The 18,097-nt window shown below is 49.2% G+C and overlaps 1 protein-coding gene across 1 annotated transcript in view; it reads right to left on the bottom strand.

Annotated features, from left to right (window-relative positions):
* Positions 1–4,747: 4,747 nt before the first annotated feature.
* Positions 4,748–18,097, bottom strand: part of LOC119435429 (indolethylamine N-methyltransferase) — a gene marked incomplete at its 5' end in the record, with an annotated part of 34,477 nt that continues 21,127 nt past the window's right edge. Inside the window, 3 exons of the mRNA XM_049659833.1 lie at positions 4,748–5,016; positions 8,534–8,725; positions 14,648–15,024. Coding sequence (XP_049515790.1) covers positions 4,779–5,016; positions 8,534–8,725; positions 14,648–15,024 — 807 coding nt within the window. The remainder of the gene's footprint in view (positions 5,017–8,533; positions 8,726–14,647; positions 15,025–18,097) is intronic.

The following is an 18,097-nucleotide window of genomic DNA, read 5'->3' as shown; positions in this document are numbered from 1 at the left end:
TTACTCCATACGCTTCCGACGCATCTGAACAGCTCAATCATACAAAATTTATTGGATCTGGTGCGGTGCAGGGCGCTTATAACCAAATGTTAAAACATAACGCATGGAGATCGAGCAGCGCGGTACCTGCAGCGAAACGACGCGCGGCAGTGATCACAGATGCCAGCGCGACTGATACAGCCCAGGTGCTAGATTTTTGTTTTTAGTATTTATTTATTTATTTATACATACTGTCAATCCCAATAGGGATTATAACAGGACTTGTTATAAAGATATATTTGTTTACCTATTTTTTACGTTTGTTTACCTGGAATGGCTTTTCTTTCGAATGCCTGAATTTGGAACAAGCTTCGCTCACGGTGAACTTTAACGTAGATTGTGCGCGAAGTTTGTATTGAAGATATCGCGTACGGCAAGAATTGTTCGTGTGCGCTATCTCTGAAGCGAAATAAGCCAATAATATTGCAGCGTTAGGGCCATCTCTGCTCTTTCTCTTGTTTCACTTACACCGTCTCACTGTGCTATGTTCATAATAAAGTAATGTCGAGTCTTAACAATTCTCGAATAAATACATATGCATATGACTGTAAACCACTACTGACCGTGAGTGAAAAACGCTTAGTGGTCAGCGAAGCGGTCTCTGCACTCACGTAAGTATTTCACTTGATCGACTGTGCGAATTTATTTTTTTCGTTACTGTTATTCTTGCAAGCATGATGCTATTGTCCGCGTACCCATGCGAATACCGTTTTTTCACGCTTTTACTTGCGCGGGCTCATTTAGCGCGTTTCTACGCCACGCACAGCGCATTACGGTTCCCGAACTCTAGCACTGGAGCTAGGCCGCGCTGATGAGGTTGACACGTTAGTTTTTGCATTCTCTTGCTGCCCAAGCACATAGACAACGCTCAAAGATGGGTGAGCTCGATGCAGCACAGCACCACACTGTTGAAGTTAATTACCTTTATAGGCAGGGCCGCGTAGGGTGCGTGTGAACGCAGAGACAATGTTTTGGTTGACACAGGGTCTGCATACATCTTCCATAGGACACGATTTTTCCAGATCGTTGCGAAGTGTATTTACCGACTAGTTCTCTCACAGAGTGCTCCAATTTGTCTTATACCGGTGGCACACAAACACTTTCGATAGCGATCGAGACCGATCTGGATCTGAATGTTCGACCGTGATTGCATGGCTCCCTTCCGCAGATTGAGCAAAGAAGCCAATCGCGACCAAGGAATTTGACCCATATCGGGCTCGATCACAATCAAAGGTGCGCCGTGTGACCCCCTACTAGGCACTTGAATGAAGTCGTGTTTGAAAGAATAACAAATGTAGCCTCTGCCACTACATACGAGAAAATATTGCATCGAAGAGCTGACAATTCTCGCAACCTGTTGGGAAATGGGCCGAAAAGAGTTTACCAAAATGCGTTATTTTACTGATGTGTGCATTGGTGCACATTAGACTGAAATGCCAAGTCCTTAGGTGATGCAGGAAACCGGTGAAGCGTGAGCATACCACATCGCGGCAGTGGTCGCGCGGAGTGCTGTGTTGTGGACACACTTAGTCCCCAAAATCGTTATTTTCCGCTGGTTGTTTGTGCACCCGTAAACTGCACAGTGCGGGCCTGTAGCCTTTTCATGAGTGTATATGCCATTATTTACGAGCCTAAGTCATTCGTGACAAAAATAAACGTAAACATCGAAGGAAAGCTACCACTCCGCAATGCAAGCGCAAGGCAAGCTCACAGTCCAGACCGAACAGGCAACACTGACACATACTCTCCACGCCAGACCGTCGGGAGCGCCCTCGTGAAAACGTCTATAGAAGGCGTTGCTCAAGCTAGAAAGCAAGCGCGAGGGCGCCAATATACGATGACTCATTCCGTTTTCCCGAGGACACGCATCCTAGCCAATAAAGCAGACGACAGCATGCAGACGACGGAAGCGAGAAACAATTTGGATGGAATAATCGTACGCTTTGAGCTAGCTGCTTTATTTTTACTGGGGAGGAAAACTGTTTTCCTTTATAAAAAAACGCTAGGTTCAATGCCTACATTACAGTTTCTTAGGCGAAACGCCAAATTTGCGTCACGTTACGAAAGAAAATTGGGGCTATCAGCGCCATTTTGTAAGCGGCACGCCTACGTCACGCCTCGAAGAAAATGGCGGAATGTCCAGAATAGCGGCTCAGAACTCCGAAAATCGAAGAAGCCCGGTAAGAGCCGTGTGGAGGTCGCTTTCAAGATACGGTGCGCGCGACAGCCCTCAGCTGCGCAAAGTAAAAGTACGCAGTTGCTGGCAGAGTATAGAAGACGCGCCTCCTCCCTCCCGCGCTTCCTTCCCGCTTTCCTCCCTTTGCGTGGAAGATTGAGTCGCCAGTTACCCTTGCGCCCGGTCGCAAGATACGCATTTGGTGCCGCCGCTAAACTAGAGTGTACTTGACAATGGAACCGTACTCTCGTACACTCTAGCTAAACGTCGCCTCCCCTCACTCCCTCCCATCCCCCTGCGGCCTTTCGCACGACGGAAGAGTCGCGCTTGCTCTCCGCCGTGCGTTCGCTCTCCGTGAAAGCGAACGCACTGCGGAACCTCACGGTGACGGCGACGGCAGAAATGCGCTTGGAGTGTACATGTAATCGCTATCGCCATAAAACGTACTTCAGCACTATCTTGCGGTATTTCGCCTTTCTTCTCTCCGTAGAGTCACAAACCTTTACGAACTTTTAAAATTGTTCGTGCGTACAAAGTTTTCGACTTGGCGGCGGTTGAAATGGCGGACTCGTAGCTACGCTCGTCGCCTGTCTGCGTCTGAAACAGCCGGACGCGCATGCGGCGGCGGCGGCGGCGGTTGCTGCTGGCGTCCCACCAGGCTGTAACGAAAGCCCGTGAGTCATCTGACGGCGCGTGAATGACTGGAGAAACTAGAGGCACCGGAGGAGATTGCTGATATTTCTTCTTGAATCTGTGGATCATGAGCAGGTCTTCCATGTCGTCGTTCTCGTTATGAATGTAGACGCCCCGAAGGCGTCGGGTGGTACTTCTGCGTGGCGGTTCGCGGCAGGTCATAGCAGTGCCGAGAAAGTTGCACGCATTCGCTCCACCTTGGATGAAGTCGTCGAACTTAAGAGTGGTCGGGCATTTCTGGCTGTGGTGAACTTGCCGGTATTGTCGGTGGGATGTAGCTCTGCTGGTCGATGAGATGTCGGTGCAGTCGCAAATGACCCGGTCGGGTTTGTGACGTCCTCGATACGATAGCGCTCGTACCGGGATGACCTGAACCAGGGTGGCTGCACGTAATGGTACTTCTCAATGGCAAAGCAGTCATTCTTGAGGCGGTTGTCCTTCATGTTACTTTTGTTGTTGATGGTCATAGGAGGCCTCGAGTATGTCATCGATATGCTGTATTGATGCTCGTGGTTCCGACCACTGCTTCGCCGGTGGCGTTCGTTCTGCTTACTGCGGTGGTGGTGGTGGGAGGAACAGGAGTGGTAGCGATTTTCTTGTTTGTAATTCCGATTATCGATAGGCTCCGAATCTGCTGCACTGTGGGCACTACATTGTGCACACGGTACGGCAGATTCGGCGAGTGGGCAGGTGTTTACGGAATGTCGTCCAACGTGGGTTGTACCATTCAGCTGATCCCCGTCTGTTCCCCGCACGTTGCACGGCGAATGGTTTCGGTCTGGACATTCGGTTGCTGTACGCGCGGTGTCAGTGGTCTGGCGTTTGCGCTGACATTCGCCTGCTTACCGGGTGGATAGACTGGATTATACTGCCTGCTGTCCTCGCAAAGGGCTGGCGGCAGTCGGTATTGATCGGGAATGAAGGCAAAAACGAACACGGCTGATGACGTGACGGATAATCTCGTGGTATTCGGTCGCCTCGGTAAATTCGGCTTCGTATTCGTCGTCGTCGATCAGCAGCTCTTCGATTTTAGCGTCGATACCAGCGAGGCAATTGTCTTTGTCATCGACTTCGTTTAGGAGCACTTGCAAGACGGTAGGCGTTGGTTCGGTTTCTTACAAGGCTTCGGTTGCGGCGGCGATGACACGGGTAGCGCCCTTCGAATGACGTCACGCTGACGATGTAGTCGGTGGATGGTCGGTTGTGCGGACGGCAGTCTCCTTCTCAAGCTTCGGCACCATAATATAAGGAACGAAGCGACTACGCATCCGTCGGTTAAGATTACTAGCTGCGACTACTTTAATAGAACCCCGTTCCCCCTGCCCCTTCGCGTGGTGATCGGGCACTCCTCCTTTTGTTCTGAACAGTAGCACATAATTTTAGACTGAATTATCACCAGAGTCGGACCACGAAAACAGCGATATAGGCACACCCGACAGAAAGTGGCTGGACTCGAAGAACAATGCTTTGCAATAAAAGATGTTAACACAACTCTCCTTAATCGCGTACATAACTACGCCAATTGCCGCCTATCAAAGGCTGCCAATCAGGCCACACGATGGTAAGGGTAAGGTCATCGTGAGTTTTATTACTTTAGAATTTAAGGAAAAGAATTGGTGCAGCTGGGAAAAATAATCATCTTGTACGCAACGTTTCAGACATGCTAGGTTAATCTATAAGTTTTCATTTTTCTTCCTTCGGCAAAGGCAAAAGCTGCATCCGCGGAAAGTGCAGAGCTCTGCCTCTTACGGCTTTCTATGACTGCTGGCCACCGCTCAGCGGAGTTGTACTACATCGCATGCCATAGAAACAGCAAGCTGAGCACGGTGAATACCAGGAGAGCGATTTATTGTGGTCCTGGGTGGGAGGTCTAGGGCTTGCGGGCGAGCACCAGGAAGGACTTTGTGTAGTCGCTGACCGAGTGGAAGTACTCGCGGTCCACGATGGTCCACTCGAAGTCCATGAAGCCGGCGTCGCGCATCACCTTCTCCACGTTCTCCTTGGTGAGGGTGACGCAGTTGAACTTGCCCGCCTTCATGTCCCAGTAGGTCATGCCCAGCACACCGCTCATCATCAGGTGGCCCTGCCGACGCAGCAGGCCGTGGACCCTGCACCGCGGCGGGCAAACACCCGATGTTGCACAGGATGTGAAAAGAAGGGCCTTGCTTACTTGTCCTAGGTACTTACTTGTCCTCATAAAAAAAGCCGTACGGTGTAGCAAGACAGGATAAAGAATTTATTTTCTTTATTGCTAGCTAGCACACATGCACATTCGGCTTTATATTAGCGACTTTCGCTAGAATAACTATCGGCCATCACTTTGATTTGTTTCCCTTGCTATGTTCGACATACGCGATTACTTTGACGTATATATGTTAAGTCTGCCTAATAAATATTTCAGATGCGAGTAAGCGCCTTGTCCTGTTGGTCGTCGTCTTTGTGCGTTTCAAAGAAACTTCTAAAGCAATGTAGAGACACATCGTAATTTCACCGCCGAAACGGGTCACGTGTAAAGCGTGAACTGCAGCCGCACTTCCCTCTGGGCGTGCTGCGCCATCTCTCGGCGCCACCGCGAATTCCGCTCTTGGCCGAGTATGTATAACACGGTTTCGATACCGGCCAGCACCGGATAAATTTTGAAACATTCTTTTACAGCGAAGCTGTTTATGCGGACCATGTGCCGTCGTTGTCGGAGTTTGCTAAAAAGGGGCCAAGTGACCTAGCGGGAGAGGAGAGGAAAAGAAGAGCTCAACAGGGGGAAGGGGTTGGAGTGACCCCCTTTCCCCTGTGCGAATGCTGTGAGAGGGTGCAGATGAAAAGGAGAACGGGGAGGGGGGTTGACGTTAGTCGCGCCGTCGAATACTCGCGTTTAAGGGGGAGAGCGTGAGGCGCGCCAACCAATGGCGGTGTAGGAAAAAAGTAGGTCGACGGAGGAGTGGGGTGAGAGAGGAGTTCGCGTTATCGTTGGTTGTATATACGGAGCTTTGGTCAAGGACTCTTGTCTCGGAACGTCGTAGAAAAAAAAAAAGCGCCAGGAACGCGCTAAGAACGCTGTTGCCAGTGGATGCCGACGCGTCCCATCCCCCGCAAGTAGCGCCGTTCGGGCCAGCCAAGCGGCCGCGAATGCACGGATTCGGTCCTCGACGATCTTCACGAAGTGGAATGGGTGGCGATTTTTTTTGTCATTGAAGAGCGGCACATATCCAGTGTACATATCCAATGACCAAAGTTGGTCCAACGGCTAGTTTCGAACGTGGTTCCTTCAGCAGAACAAGCAGCCCGATGCTTTGTCATGGACCAAGGACTAGCCAGTTATCCAAGCTGGGGTGAAAGAGGTTATATACCGGCACGGTCTAGAAATTGCGAGGTAACATTATTGGCGAATTGCATTAAACAGTTGGTATAGAGCTGTATGTTGTATGTTTCTTGTCACCGTCCTGTTCTGTGTTTTCGTGTAACAACTGCAAACGCATTTCGATATTAGAAATGTTCTATCTATCTATCTATCTATCTATCTATCTATCTATCTATCTATCTATCTATCTATCTATCTATCTATCTATCTATCTATCTATCTATCTATCTATCTATCTATCTATCTATCTATCTATCTATTGACACATGTACTTGTTTATCTTTCACCGGCTACAAATGTTAAACATTATTGCTAGGCACATGACGCGCCTGGATGTGTAGCAAGTTTCGCGAACGTTATCGATGCTCCTATCCGCTGTCTGTTGTCACCGACGCTTATGTAATCTGATTGTATGAGCGACGTGAATTGTCTAGTACTTTCTGGAGGACACGCGGGCACTAGGGGTTACTCTGGAACCTTCGATTACTCATGTATAAAAGTCGATGCGTTTCGCCGCTGATCAGATTTCGACGATCGCCGACTGTTCGCCGCTATCGTTGTGCTTCGAGTGTAGCTTGCTTTTGTGGGCAATAAAGGATCACCCAATAAAGCATCAGTTTCGTCATACACAGTTTTACGACTGTTTTCTTCACCGTCACTACTACGTGACCATATATATATATATATATATATATATATATATATATATATATATATATACACAGGGTGTTTCAGCGAACACTTTCAAAATTTATTTAAGGTTGCCTGTGGCAGATACCCCAATTCTAGTTAATGAGCTGGTATACTCGAAGAGGCGGACATTACTTGCACAAAAAATTGAAATGCATAATCGACTAATTAACAAAATTTTACTAATCAAGTTTTTAACTAATCACCTCATGGCCCATATTGCAATTTACAAATGGTACCCGTGGAGTTCGCAAGGCGGATCCACTTAGAATTAATTCTCAGGATGACATCAGTTTAGAGATTAATTCCCGAACTTTGCGGAGAAATGCATTGGCGTTCCAGTTAATTTTGCGCTTGAATGCATAAAGCGACGTTTTGTTAAGATACTAACTGGAACGCCAATGCATTTCTCCGCAAAGTTCGATAATTAATATCTCGAACAACGTCCGTGAATCTGTAGACCCTCTAACCTTCCGCGCACGCGCCGTCGATAGTGGGACGGAATGGCGGTGGCGGGGCCGGTGTGAATGCACCTCAAGGCGTCCGTATAATTCATATCGCAGTGAAGGTCTGGTCTCAAGTTCGAAAGCACAAACCAGCCACTTTTCTCGTTACGCCACTCACGTGTTCCAATCACGACTAAGCTAGTGCCAACAATCGATGTTGAGAAACATACTGAAAGTGACATCTCGTTGGAACCACGACAGGATAGCTTACGGTCACTTCGATTTTCTTTATAGCGGGGTATCGTTTAATGCCATGATTAAGAACAGAGAGTCATAGATTGGTAGAATGAGACGAGGGAAACCTGGCTGACCTCACCGTAACTGTCTAGCACGCGACTGACACTGAATATGGGTTAGCAGTGTGCGGGAACGAGGAGACGGAAAGCATGACAGTGGTGCTCAGAAAAACATACGAGCTCGCTGCAGACATACGTTACTGCTGTACGAGTGCGATATCAATGCAGATTCGTGGCTCGGCCAAATCCAAAAACGCGGGCCTCGCACAACATCGCTTCCATTTGCCTTTCTATTGAAACGAAAATGATACGATGACATTTTGAATGTCCTTGATAGCCTAGATAGCGGAATGCAGCTGTACATGTACAGCCGTCCAAATCTCCAACTACCATGCGCGAGTGGCGACTTTCTGTGCGACAGCACCTTAAATTAGGAACAAACTTACAAATTACTATGTTATCTGACTATGCTCACAAAGCTCGTGAAGATAGCATAGTCATTTGTAAGTTTGTTTCTAATTTAAGGTGCTGGCGCACAGAAAGTCGCCGCTCACGCACGCTAGTTAAAAATTTGTGCGGCTGTAAATTATGTAGGCCTAATTTAGCGTACCGCTACTGAAGCATATCCGTATACATAGGCCAGGTGCCTTGCACATTATGTATATTTAGCGTACCGCTACCGACTTACACATATACCGTATACACCCTAGGCCAGGGGCCAGCCGTGCAGCTGGGGTCAGGCAGGTTGGATCAATAATTCACATCTTATATTGCCATACCCACATTTCGCATGCAGCGTCCATTCGAGAGAGATAGAAATAGAAAGAAGGAACTGTGCCTCTTGATGACCCTGGCGTAGGTGTCCAGGTCCTGGATGACGGCCTCGAGCAGCATGGAGGTGACGACAACGTCGTAGACGCCTTCACGGTCATGCTTCTCAGGCAGGAACTTGCCCTTCTCGCGGTTGAACAGATCGCATGACACCACGTCCGACACGCGGCCACGAAGCTGTTCCTTGAGCTGAGCGGGCCTGCAAATACGCGCCCTCTTTGAAGTGTGGGGCTTCTGCCGGGGTTGCGCACAGTTCGCCCTCCCGCGCCGCAGTACCAGAGTGTGTATTCGGGCCGAACGCCCGGATGTCGAAAAAATTCTCGCCATTTCCTGTTATATGACGAAACAATAAATATAGGATTTCGTAATAAACAAGGACCAAGCTGAGGTGTATAGCCACATTAACAGGCGAGGTTCACGCCATCAGCACCAAAGCGTGGTCGCCCTCTTGGACTGCAGAGGGCGGCACAGGTGTTGCTCGTTTTTTGCAGCGAAGCTGTATATGACTAAGATCCATGGATTTCTTAGTCTCCGTGGGCAGAAAGCTCAACCAATCACAGCGCAAGGCGCACGCAGCGTGTGCTGCTAGATTTCTTTAAACACCACCAGATGGCGCTCGCCTCCGTGCATCTGCGGCAGTGGCGGCGCCGTCCGTGGAGGAAAAAATTAATCAGAAAGCTCGCCTTTGTGCATAGCGTTCGCCTCAAGCGTTTCCCGGTAAAGGTTACGGTTGCATAAGCTGCAGTTGCCGGGAAGCGGCAACTGTAGCATACGAAGCAGGGAGTGACGTCACTACACTTTCATATGTAAGAACCTGCCTAGAAAATGATTTCATTTGTGTTGTGATTGCGCTATGGAAAGGTCCCGCATAGTTAGGACTCCCGAAGAGCTGCGTAAACACGATGTGCGGTGACGGCAACAGCAGCGTCAATATGCACAACGGCGTCATGCTCAGGCTCGGCAGGACCCAATTCAAGGCTACGTCACATTGGTCTATAGGATCAGGTGATACCATAGAATGGCTGGCCAACCACCTTCACAGCGTGGATTGCAGCCCACTTTTTTAACGAAGGTTTCTTTGCCGAATTCGTGTAAAATTGCTGTAGGTAGGTAGGTGGGTAAGGCCGGTAGGTAGGTTCCTGTCTCGCCTTGTTTTAATTTAAGAAAAAAAAAGTGGTCGCAGTTTCACCTGAAAGGCGAAGCATCAATTGCGATAGCAAATTTGTAGAGAGCTATACGGAGTAATGATAGTAGCTTTATCAGCTGTATAAACTTGGACATGCAGCAGCACCGGCAACACGCAGAACTAATGTCGATGCCGTCGGCGTTTTGCCCGCGTTCGCACAAAATGCGTGCGGCGTTGCTGACTGTTGCCGGAGCCTCTGATATAAATAGGCACTTGGTGCCGCAGTTAAAAGTCACCTCCCTTCCCTCCGCCCCCCCCCCCCCGCCTTTCGCGCGTCGGAAGAAGGCGCGTTTGCTCTACATATATGATGATTGTAAAGGAGGAAAGAGAAGCCTACTTCTGCAGCCCTTAAGGACGCACGGCGCAGAACGCTGTTTGTTCTCAGCCGTGGGTTCACTCCCCGTGAAAGAGAGCGTCCCTCGCCCCCTTTCACTCGCACATACAGCGTTCGGCGGCGCGCGGCGACGATTTCATCTCCATTGACGTCATACGGAACCTCACGGCAACGGCGACGGCGACGACGACGGCGACGCCGACGGCAGAAATCTGCTTTGGAGTGTCCATATAATTGCTGTCGCAATAAAATGGTTGATCCCTCTTTCATAGGAATTGGTAGAACACGAAAGTGAAACGTGTCTTCGCAGGAGCTGTTGCATGTTTATGGTACGTGAAGAATTAAGTTGCCAGTAGCAATCTGTGGCACCCTACCACTGCACAGAAATCATCGACAATTGCCACACAACCGAAAGTTGCCGAACGACTCGCGACCGGGAAACACCCCCCGGAGACACTGCATTGTACGCACCAAAGCACTGTGCAATTTCACCATAAAACACAGGCGTTCGCAAACCGTACACAAGCGAAAACGAACGTGTTGTTAGTAATTCGATTCGTGAACTCATGGTCCGCTGAAGTTAAAGGAGCACGATTTGCGAGTCGGCGACCATGTTGCAGGTTTGCCTGGCGCGCGGCGTTCTGTTGACGAGCGGCGTCCTGCTGCCGAGTCGCTTCGGCGAAAGTTCGAGCATTTTGGTCCGTAGTGTCTTGCGCAGCCAGTTGAGTGGCGACGTGCTCAGCTTCAGGAATGCGAGTGGCAGAGTTGGGAGCGTGCGCCGCGAACGCGCGAAGGCGTTCTGCTTCACGCAGGCGCGTCTCTCGCAGGACTAAAACAAGATTTGCCGGTCGATGTCGCTGCCTTTCTGCGCCGCATAACGCAGCAGTTTTCTTAGCTGGTGTCATCGCAAGCGAAGCAGTGTGTGGCGTGTAAGCACTACTGATGCACGTTGAAGCTGGACTTGGTAGGCGCCGAGGCGTCATAATCCGACGCGAAAGACAATGTGCGGAAACTGCGTCGACCCTAGTCGTCCTCTCAGCAGAAGGCCTACACCGCCTACACCAGGCTACACTGCCTTGTAGCCTCCGCTGCAGTGAGACTACCTAGGCGCTCACTGTCGGCGCTCGTTAGCGTCATGATGCACTACTTCGCTGCTCCTATATGGCGGCGCCATCCCTGTCAAGATAATGCTTTATCTAGGGACCTTTTGTAAAGGGAGCACATTTCACGCGTTCGCGCCGGCGTCACATCCGTAGGAAGTTGATGGTGGACCCTGGCACGAAATACTTTCGTTTAAAAAAAAGTTTGTCATAAATATTTCCGTCGGTTCCCGAGGAGTGGCCATCCCAAATTAACACGTATTTGTGATGAGCTCTGAGTGAAATCATAGTTGGCGGTAATGAACCGGGCTGTGCGTCTTTGTTTTGGTTACAGTTGATGAATGGATGTGTGTTTCTGGATCCCAAGCAGAACAGTGGTAGTCCAAGACTGGACAAACGTTTTTTAAATAAAGTGTCCCTTACCTTATGGGGGCCTCTCCAGAAATGACGCCTTAGAAAATTTGTGATGTACTTGTGATGAGCTCTGAGTGAAATCATAGTTGGCTGTAACGAACGGGGCTGCGTGTTATTGTATTCGTTCAGTTGAATAATGAATGTGCTGGTTTCGGGATCCCAAGCAGAGCAATGGTAGTCCAAGACTGGACTACCATTTGTAACAAGTGGTGCCCTCTTGTTAGTGAAGCGAACAACATTGCACTTGGCACAATTTAATTTTATGCTCCCGCTCTCGCACCACGTGGACACTGTCAGAAGGTCCCTTTGTAAGATATCAAGTTATTTTTTATTTTTCGGATTACAGAAACTCTGAATGTTCTGCTGCCTGCATTAGCTGCTGCGTGCATCAGTTTCAAGGCTGGATCGAGCGAGAAATTGTGCACAAAGCGTGAAATGATGAATTATGCAATTATTTACTCGTTTACTAGTATATGTAGTTGCAGCCCAAGAAGGCATTACCGTAACTAAAACTGTAATGATTAAAACAACAACGACAAAATTACTTGCCGCTTTCCGCATGTTAATTGTTTTAATATACCTATTTAAGAGCGCCTTACATGCCTTCACGAAGGCATTGACTAAGGCGGGAATACGGTTACATCAACGTAAAAGAAGCGCATTTCAACAAGGAAAAAAAAAAGGCATCACGAAACAAAAAACATTATTCGCACAACGCAATAGCGCGCAATACATCAAACTAAAAACAGAAAAGAAGTACGCACGAGATGATACTAGTAAATATTACCCGAACATCATGGTCCTTAGAGTAGGCATACAAACGCAAAAAATGCCATATGAAAAGCCTAATCACCGCAATGCCAAATGTAATAAAAAATCTACGTAGACAACAATTAAACTGTGCCATCTACGGTGAGCTACAAATACACAGCCAAAGCAGGGTGTGCTAAGCAACAAATGATTTGTTTAAAAACAAATGAGCAAACATAACATAGATACCGACTATAGATACTACAATATCAATGCATATGTATGTAGGAAGGTACAAGAGAAAATAAAGGCACGAAAGGACTAAACGATTGAGAGAGAGCAATACGTTCGAGGCAGGGCTGAGAAATTGGGCTGTGAAAATCTGCCGCAACAGGTGGAAGGACAAGCAATGCGCACAAGAAGTGCTACAATTTCTGAAGAAGCGCTACAACTTTTGCATTGACGATTTTCGCTAGAATTACTATTTAAAAAGTTAATTAAACAATCTCTCTTAATTACCCAGGCTAGCGGATTAAAAAAATATCACGACGTGCCCCATATGGCTCAGAACAATACTGAGCCAATTCGACACGCGTAGCGCCCGTGTTTTTTTTAATGCTTGACCCAAGTTAGCTGAAACACCCTGTATTGCCTAATGTCCTACCTGTCACCAAAAAACACGAAGGATTTTTATCACCGAACTTTCTGAACCCCCATTGGGAACTTTGTTATTGTACGTTGTTTGTCGTTTCCCTACTTTTCTTCCACCAATCTTCCAATCGCCTCTCGCTAATCTCTATTGTGGACTTGTTTCCATAACCGCTGCTCTCGCAGCATCCAAGGGCTTCAAGGAGTCCAGAGGTGCGATTAGAACAAGCAAAATTTGCCGTGGTTGAACGCGGTTAAACCAAGTTTGTGGAGCGATAGCACAGTGTGCTTGCTTTGGGAAAAGGAACGGACGCTGCTCGGCGCCGTCAGCAGCTACCGCATCTACAAATGCACCACAAGACACAGACGCTACTTGGCGCGGTAGTAAGTGGTTCGAGTGGAAAGGGAAAGGTTGACGCTATCTTCTGCAGCCCTTGAGGGAGCACGGCTCAGCGCCAACAGGGAGGGGAAAGTGGGAGAGAAAGGGGACAGGGTGAGTCGTCACCATGGCTGGGGACAGCAGCAGCGAGCGAATTCACCTTCATGATGCGTCTCGCTTCAACGCGGATCGAAAGCACAGCGCATAAGAAACTACCAGCACTCGAGCACTTCGACAAAGTCGTGGGTTCAAGTGCATTAATTAACTCTGCCTAATCAGTTTGCCTTAACGCCAAAGGTGGTGGGTTCGACTCCCACATAAGCTCGAGGGTTCGACTTGCATTGAAGGTCGTGCTTTGGAGTGCCTGAATTAACTCTTAACACGATGACGACGGTGACCTGGGCCGCCTCTTTTACGCGTTCGAAAAGACGACGTTCGGTTTCGACTCACGACATCGGCCTAGATTGGTCTAGGCCTCGATATCGACGCGCCTTGGCAATCGCGTGAGAACAACCGGAGGTCGGCTTTTCGAACGCGCCCTGCGCACCATCAGAATTGCTGAGCGAGCGTTCCGCGGGTAGTGGCAGGCTTAAGTCCCAGTTTGACATTCGCTGAACTTGAAGGTCAGATTTACGGTTTGTAGCTGGAGTAGTAGAGATATCGCTCTAAAATCCCGCCGTATCATCCGGAAATTCACCAGGCGGGAACAATACTGCCGCATCATCAACATGGGAAGAACCACCACCGACTTTACAATCGCCGGCTTCGAACACTCCCACGCATCGTTCATCGTAACTAGAAGCAATGTCACCAGCCCCTCTTGCGCCCGATTTCTCGACTGCCAACCAGCCTATGGTTTATTGATTCAAGCCATGGCTCGACGAGGAGGTCGCTTGTCTACCCGCTTTACTTGTAAATATTTGTAAATATACGTTTTTTTGTGCAACGGGATTGGCTCGTATTCTCTCTTACGAACAATTCTATCGTAAGAGCTTTTTGTGAATACGGACGGGGGTCTATAGACCATTTGTCATCCGCCCTCGCTAACGGATATATCCAGCAACGGCATTGGCTCGCATTCTCTCTTACGAACGATTCTATCGTAAGAGCTTTTTGCGAATACGGGCGCTGGTCTATAGACCATTTGTCATCCGCCCTCGCTAATGATATGTCCAGCAACGGCATTGGCTCGCATCTCTCTTACAAACGATTCTATCGTAAGAGCTTTTTGTGAATACGGGCGCTGGTCTATAGGCCACCGCGGAGCGAGTACCGGTCGCGAGGCGCAGGACAGACGAGGAGGCCCTTACTTCTTGCCGGTGAGCTGCGCGGTGGCGCCGAGCATGCCGTTCAGGTTGAGCGCGTTGTCGCGGTCGTCCCGCAGCCAAGTCTGGAGCAAGGAGCGCGTCTGGTCCAGGAAGTGGGCGACCACCAGGGTGTCGACGTATCCGTTGGCGAGCAGCAGCGGGAACTGCACCATGGTTCCGCAGCCAAGGTCCAGGCCCAGTGGTCCCCCGATGGTGCGTCGCGACAGCCAGCGGTGCGCCTCTTCGCTGAGCAGGCGCAGTTCGCGCACGTGAGACGGGTACACCGAGCCTGTCAGCACGGCCGGGTCCAGCAGCTCGCGCAGCCGGTCGATAGGCACCAGCCGCTCGGCCTCTTCGTCCTCGTCGCCACCTTTGTTGTCCTGCGCGCGATTGAAAGCGTCTTTGAGGATGGATTCTGTCCCTGCAATGGCAGCGCTGTGCGCACAAAGAACTTCCGCTGGGCTGTGTTCGACATTGCAGAGCAAGAATGGGCGATTTCCGTTCTATTTCATTTACGGGACGTGCTCAAATATTCCCTGAGCACACTTTACATCTAGAGGTCATAACATCGGCCGCCCTGAATCCACAGAACGACGCAGGAGAAGAGAGCCGCAAATGCTCCTGTTTTATATGAATAGAACGTAACCTATGCCTGCAACCTTTTTAATATCATCACACACTCCATCCCCTGCCACTCGCAAATACTTTTCTCTTTTGTTGGCACCTACTTAAGTTAACAATATACACTCTTACTTTAATAAATATGCGATTATCTATTGAACCAAAATGACGCGTAATTGCCTAGCTCCTCTTATCGCTTTAATATTATCAACTAAAATATCTACCAATGTTAGCTCTCAATGCGTACTGACGTCGTCTTGTCGCCGAACTATACGGCCACCATTATCTATTCTAGCGCATATGGCACGTTCTGCGCGTTTCTTGAAGTTCTTTCGTTGACCTCCAAGTTCGGCAGCATAGGTTAGTAATAGCACTATACATTCAAGCCTTTCATGACTTAAGGGTGCCCATCACATGCATTCTAAATGTAGTCAAGACTAGGACGAAGAAACGCTCTTGCATCTATCTGTCGCTGTGTGCGCGATCAGTGTTCGTGGACTACCGGTGCGACCTCGATTGCGTGAGAAGTAGTGTATTGTAATGAATCGTCACACTACATTTGGTGGAGGTGCCGGGGATTGCAGCATATTTTAAATTATTCTGTAGACCTTCTTCGCATTACCCGAGTGGCTATTGGACCAGGTATACTTGCTCACTAACTCTTCGGCATATTGGCTTTACCAAAGAACTCCTCTCCCCATTGAACATTATTTTTGATAGTAATCTTGGAATACATTTAACGTAAATTTAAATTTAAGTCTCCAAACTGTTCTTTTTGTCTTGGTCTTACGCGAACGTTTTGCGTATTCGTCGATACGTATGCATTCTCGCGAGAATCTGCGCACTAAAAACAGTTTAAACATATTGGGCCGTATCTTTGTCCCACGACAATATTTTGGATCTATCCTGCTTCCGCTTCCTTTTTCTTGAAAACTCTGCGTTCTCGCTACTGCCCTGCCAAGAATGTTGTGTCGCGAAGACAACGCATGTGCCATCCGTGAACTGCAAGTACCAGAAACGCAGAGTTAAAAAAAATGAAGGCACGCATGACAGATGACGTTTACTGTTGTAGGACGATGATACACCACAAAGATTGCAAACTGTTTTTGGGATGTAGTACTAGGCTTTACCAGTTGTTCACTCATTTCAGAAGATTCACCTGCAAAATACGACTTGCAGAGATATATTCCTTCTTCAGTACCTTTGAACATTTGTAGTCTAGCACCAAATATTTTTGCGGAAAACAATGGTTAGATTGTAGTTGCTAGCTTAACACCCTTTTTTTACCAGGTATTTTTCCATTTCTTGTCAAGATTTAGAGTAGCTGAGGAATTTCTGCAGATGTAATAAGTAGAACCCGAATATATCGAACACACATATATCGAAGTATTGAGTATATCGATCGAACAGCTGTAAAATCCCCTTGAAAATCCCATGCAAATGTTGCATGGCGTTGCACACGCATATAGAACGCCCGTTCACCAGCACATTCGTTATAGCGAAAGCGGCGCCACACCGAAGACCTCAAAGCGTACTACTATGTGCACTTTGAGGTATTCTGGCGCCTGGAGGTGGAGAAGAGAATCGCGCACCCGGGAAAGGACACAGGAGCGCACTGAGCGCATGGAAAATCAAGAGGAAAGTCTAGATGGCGTTGAGCGAAGGGGGAAAGAGAAAAGCGGCGATGCATCGCGGAGATCCACATACTTGTGCGTCCCGCGCGTTCACGAAGTGAAACGTCACTAACTATTTACAGCGTAAGCTGTTATGGGCTCATTCCAATAGCCGTTTCGGTTCGCGATGATGCCACCGCCGGCGTCCGCCGCGTAACCGCTATCGCCGGAAAACGCAAAAAAAGTACCCTATTCCCGCCGGGATCCAGCCCGCACCCGTTGCGTGGAAGCCGGATACTCTCACACTGAGCCACGCAAGCGCTTGCTATCGGGCCGCGGAAAATACCCCAAGGCAAACGCAGGGGAGACGACTCGAGCCTCCGCGAGTGTGGTGGCGCGTTCTAAGTAAGATGCCTGCAAACAAGGCGCCCGCAGGGGCAGACGACGATATGGGATTCAGACGAGGCGCGCAATCAACGCGCTCCCGAGCTGCCGAGCCTCCGCCAGTATGGTGGTGCCATCTAGTTAAGGTGCCTACAAACGCGGCGCGCCCGACATGTAAGTTGTAGTTGTAAGGCCTTAATCAGCAAACTGCTGTGCAGAGAGCATTACAACCGCAGCTCGCCGTCGACGCCGGGCGGACAGTTCAGATCGTTCTCGTCAAAACGAGGCGAACAGACTGCCGCGAAGACCTTGTGCGTGGCGCCCAAATTGGAGCTACTCTTGAGGGGCTTTACGTTCCAGCAGCTTACGCTTTGACTGCGCTGCGTGCGCCGCGCAGGCCTGTGACTTTTTTTTTGCGCTTCTTGCGCGTCTCGTGTGTGCTGTCAGTTGAGCGCCGTCGAGCTGTTCGGCTAGCCCGTGTGCTACATCAAACGTCAACATTCCTTCTTTCCGGTTTTATTGCGATAGTAATTATATGGACACTCCAAGCGCATTTCACCTGTCGTCGTCGCCGTGAGGTTCCGTATAAAAACGAACGGCGATAAAATCGTCGCCGCGCGCCGTACGCAGTGTGTGCAAATGAAAGCGTACGAGGGTGAGCCAACAGTCGCGGCTCAATGTAGCGAACGCGAGGCAGGAAGGCAGGAAGGAAGCGCGCGGTCTTCCTTCGCGCGCGAGGCACGGGGGCGAGGTGACGATGAGAGAGAGAGGAGGGGGTGCGTTCTGCTTCGTCGGCTGTTGCTCACAGCGCGGGCCGCGCGCGCGTCGTATCTTG

Source organism: Dermacentor silvarum, unplaced genomic scaffold, assembly GCF_013339745.2.
Source record: "Dermacentor silvarum isolate Dsil-2018 unplaced genomic scaffold, BIME_Dsil_1.4 Seq7, whole genome shotgun sequence".
NCBI lineage: Eukaryota > Metazoa > Arthropoda > Arachnida > Ixodida > Ixodidae > Dermacentor > Dermacentor silvarum.
Note: the sequence above shows the minus strand (reverse complement) of the source record. Positions and strands in the feature narration are given on the sequence as shown.